Source organism: Ictalurus furcatus, unplaced genomic scaffold (assembly GCF_023375685.1).
Source record: "Ictalurus furcatus strain D&B unplaced genomic scaffold, Billie_1.0 scf2, whole genome shotgun sequence".
NCBI lineage: Eukaryota > Metazoa > Chordata > Actinopteri > Siluriformes > Ictaluridae > Ictalurus > Ictalurus furcatus.
The window spans coordinates 1,603,558-1,606,375 of record NW_026521051.1 but is presented as its reverse complement, the minus strand read 5'-3'; the positions used below and the strand labels follow the sequence as shown (position 1 = coordinate 1,606,375).

The 2,818-nt window shown below is 42.6% G+C and overlaps 1 protein-coding gene across 1 annotated transcript; it reads right to left on the bottom strand.

Annotated features, from left to right (window-relative positions):
* Positions 1–430: 430 nt before the first annotated feature.
* LOC128604735 (histone H2B-like) lies at positions 431–943 on the bottom strand. The gene has a single exon (XM_053619856.1). It carries the CDS (start codon positions 905–907, stop codon positions 533–535), a length of 375 nt encoding a protein of 124 aa, XP_053475831.1. The 5' UTR covers positions 908–943; the 3' UTR covers positions 431–532.
* Positions 944–2,818: the final 1,875 nt, after the last annotated feature.

Here is a 2,818-nt window from a genome sequence, read left to right as displayed (position 1 = left end):
CTTTATACCAACTCCGCTATTACCTTGTGTGTGTGTTGTATTCCATGCTGCTAGAACATTCTTTTGAATGACTTTGTGCTGCTGGAACACTGTTTTGAATGACTACATGCTACTACAACAGTATTTAGAACTTTTACGTGCTTCCTTAGTTCGAATTTCTACATGCTACTAGAATACCATTTTCAGTTACTTCCTGTTGCTAGTCTTAATATGAATAACTTTGTGCTGCTAAAGCCCCATTTTGCATTGCTCAGATTATACAAGCCCGAGAAACCGTGCTACAACCCTGTTGAGATTTACTCATCTGTGCATTTAGCAGACTGCTATAATTACCCAAAAGCCTGAACATTCGTGGGAGAGCAGCACTTCAGAAGTGCCCCCCCCCTCTCTCTCTCTCTCTCTCACACACACACACACACACACACACACACACAGCAAGAGAGAAAGCGAAAGAGAGGAAATTACTCTTTGTATGAGAAGTGGGTGGCTCTTAAAAGAGCCGTTAGGTTTATGAAGACGGCGGTAACGCGCTTTACTTGGAGCTGGTGTACTTGGTGACGGCCTTTGTACCCTCGGACACGGCGTGCTTGGCCAGCTCGCCGGGAAGCAACAGGCGCACGGCGGTCTGGATCTCCCTGGAGGTGATGGTGGAGCGCTTGTTGTAGTGAGCCAGACGAGAAGACTCACCGGCGATGCGCTCAAAAATATCATTCACGAAGGAGTTCATGATGCTCATGGCCTTAGATGAGATGCCGGTGTCAGGGTGCACCTGCTTCAGGACCTTGTACACGTAGATGGCGTAGCTCTCCTTCCGGGACTTTCTGCGCTTCTTGCCTCCTTTGCCGGCCGTCTTGGTCACGGCTTTCTTTGATCCCTTCTTGGGCGCGGTCTTGGCTGGATCGGGCATAATGTTGCTTCTCGAGTAAACGAACAGAAAATGACTGGCGCCCGCCTCGCGCCCGCTCTATTTACAGACCCACATGCTACTGACCTCCAGACAAGACACCTTTTTTTGATTGGCCAAAATTCGATACCTCCTCCTGCATGGCACCTCCTCCGCTACGCTTTGTTTCCCTTCCCGCCGTTGTACTTTCAGGACAACGTGCACTATGAAAAAACAATTGGCTTGAAAAAAAAAAAATATATATATATATATATATATATAGAGAGAGAGAGAGAGAGAGAGAGAGAGAGAGAGAGAGAGAAAGAAATGTATAAGTAAGTTTCTACTAAAACCATCTTGTAACTCATTTTAAGCACGTTATGTTTAATACTGTGCACATAAATGTATATATAAAAAAAATAAACCAAAAATAAATTGCCTCTCTTTATGTACACAGATAGAAGTTATCTAGGACTTTTACTACTTGTGTAAAGCATTTGACACTTTATGCTTGACAAAACAAAAAAACTTTTTGACTTTTTTTTTTCCTCTCTCCCCCCACCCCGACACACGGAACAGCTCTTTTTCTAGACATGTGGGTGGCTCTTAAAAGAGTCGTTGTATTCGCGTCGTTCGGTATTAGAGCGTTTAACCGCCGAAGCCGTACAGGGTGCGTCCCTGGCGTTTCAGGGCGTACACCACATCCATAGCGGTCACGGTCTTTCTCTTGGCATGCTCGGTGTAGGTGACGGCGTCGCGGATCACGTTCTCCAGAAACACCTTCAGCACACCGCGAGTCTCTTCATAGATCAGACCAGAAATACGCTTTACACCGCCACGGCGAGCCAGACGGCGAATAGCCGGCTTGGTGATCCCCTGGATGTTATCGCGAAGTACCTTGCGGTGACGCTTAGCGCCTCCTTTGCCGAGTCCCTTACCACCCTTCCTTTTTTTTTTTTTTTAATGAGTTTTATTGAATTTATGCAAAATTTACAATCTTACACAAGTCATATTCAGAAAGAAAGGGAGAAAAAAAAAAAACTTACATAGTCAAAGTACAATTACACGCAAATATTGTCCCACACTGAAGAGTCTTTAAACCAAGATGTGCTGCTTTTTAGTCTTCTTAGCTCTTTTTGAATGTCCTTGAATACAACATCACTGGATATAAACGTTTGATTTATAGTCATTCTGGACCTTGTTTTCCAGAGTTTAGATTTAGTCAAACATATTATGAACCAAATGAAGTCATGCTTGGTCTTGCTACAATTTTCTTTAAAAATGCCATAGAAAATTGAGTTCATATTTATTTCTATATTGAGACCAATGATTTTTAATTTAGCCCATGTTTCTTTAGCGCGATAACACTCTAACAGGAAATGTTCGAGTGTTTCCTCTTCATTACAGTTAGGCATCGGGCATTTACTGGTTTTTACAAAACAGCTCCATTTCACAACCGCTCTTACAGGGAGCCTTCTTACAGCGACTAACCAAGTTGTATCTCTCAGGTGTTCAGATAGGATTTTATTCTGTAAATTTTGGAGACATTCTTTGTTTTGGTCTTCCTCCAAATTTCTGAAAGCCACAGGGTTACTATAAACTCCATCAACAATTAAAAGATATATTTCTTTGCTCGAGTCTTCCACCCAATCGATGTTTAGATCTTTAAATTTGTTAGTGAAGTCGGAAAACATCAGCTTATAATACGGAATTCCTTTTCTCGATGGACCTTTTTTAGATTTCCAGTTGGAGATGTTCCCTATCCATTCGGTTTGCCTGGCAATACCACTCGCGATGATTTTACACACTGCTATTTTAGTTTTTACGGATATATCGACAGCCCCAAGGCCTCCCAGTTCCCTTCTCTTAAAAAGGAGCTCACGTTTTGTAACCTCACGAGTCGTATCCCATATGAAATTACAGCATATTTTATGA

Bases quoted from the DNA above. Each gene is read 5' to 3' on its own strand.
- LOC128604735 (XM_053619856.1), bottom strand. From the start codon at position 907: ATGCCCGATCCAGCCAAGACCGCGCCCAAGAAGGGATCAAAGAAAGCC.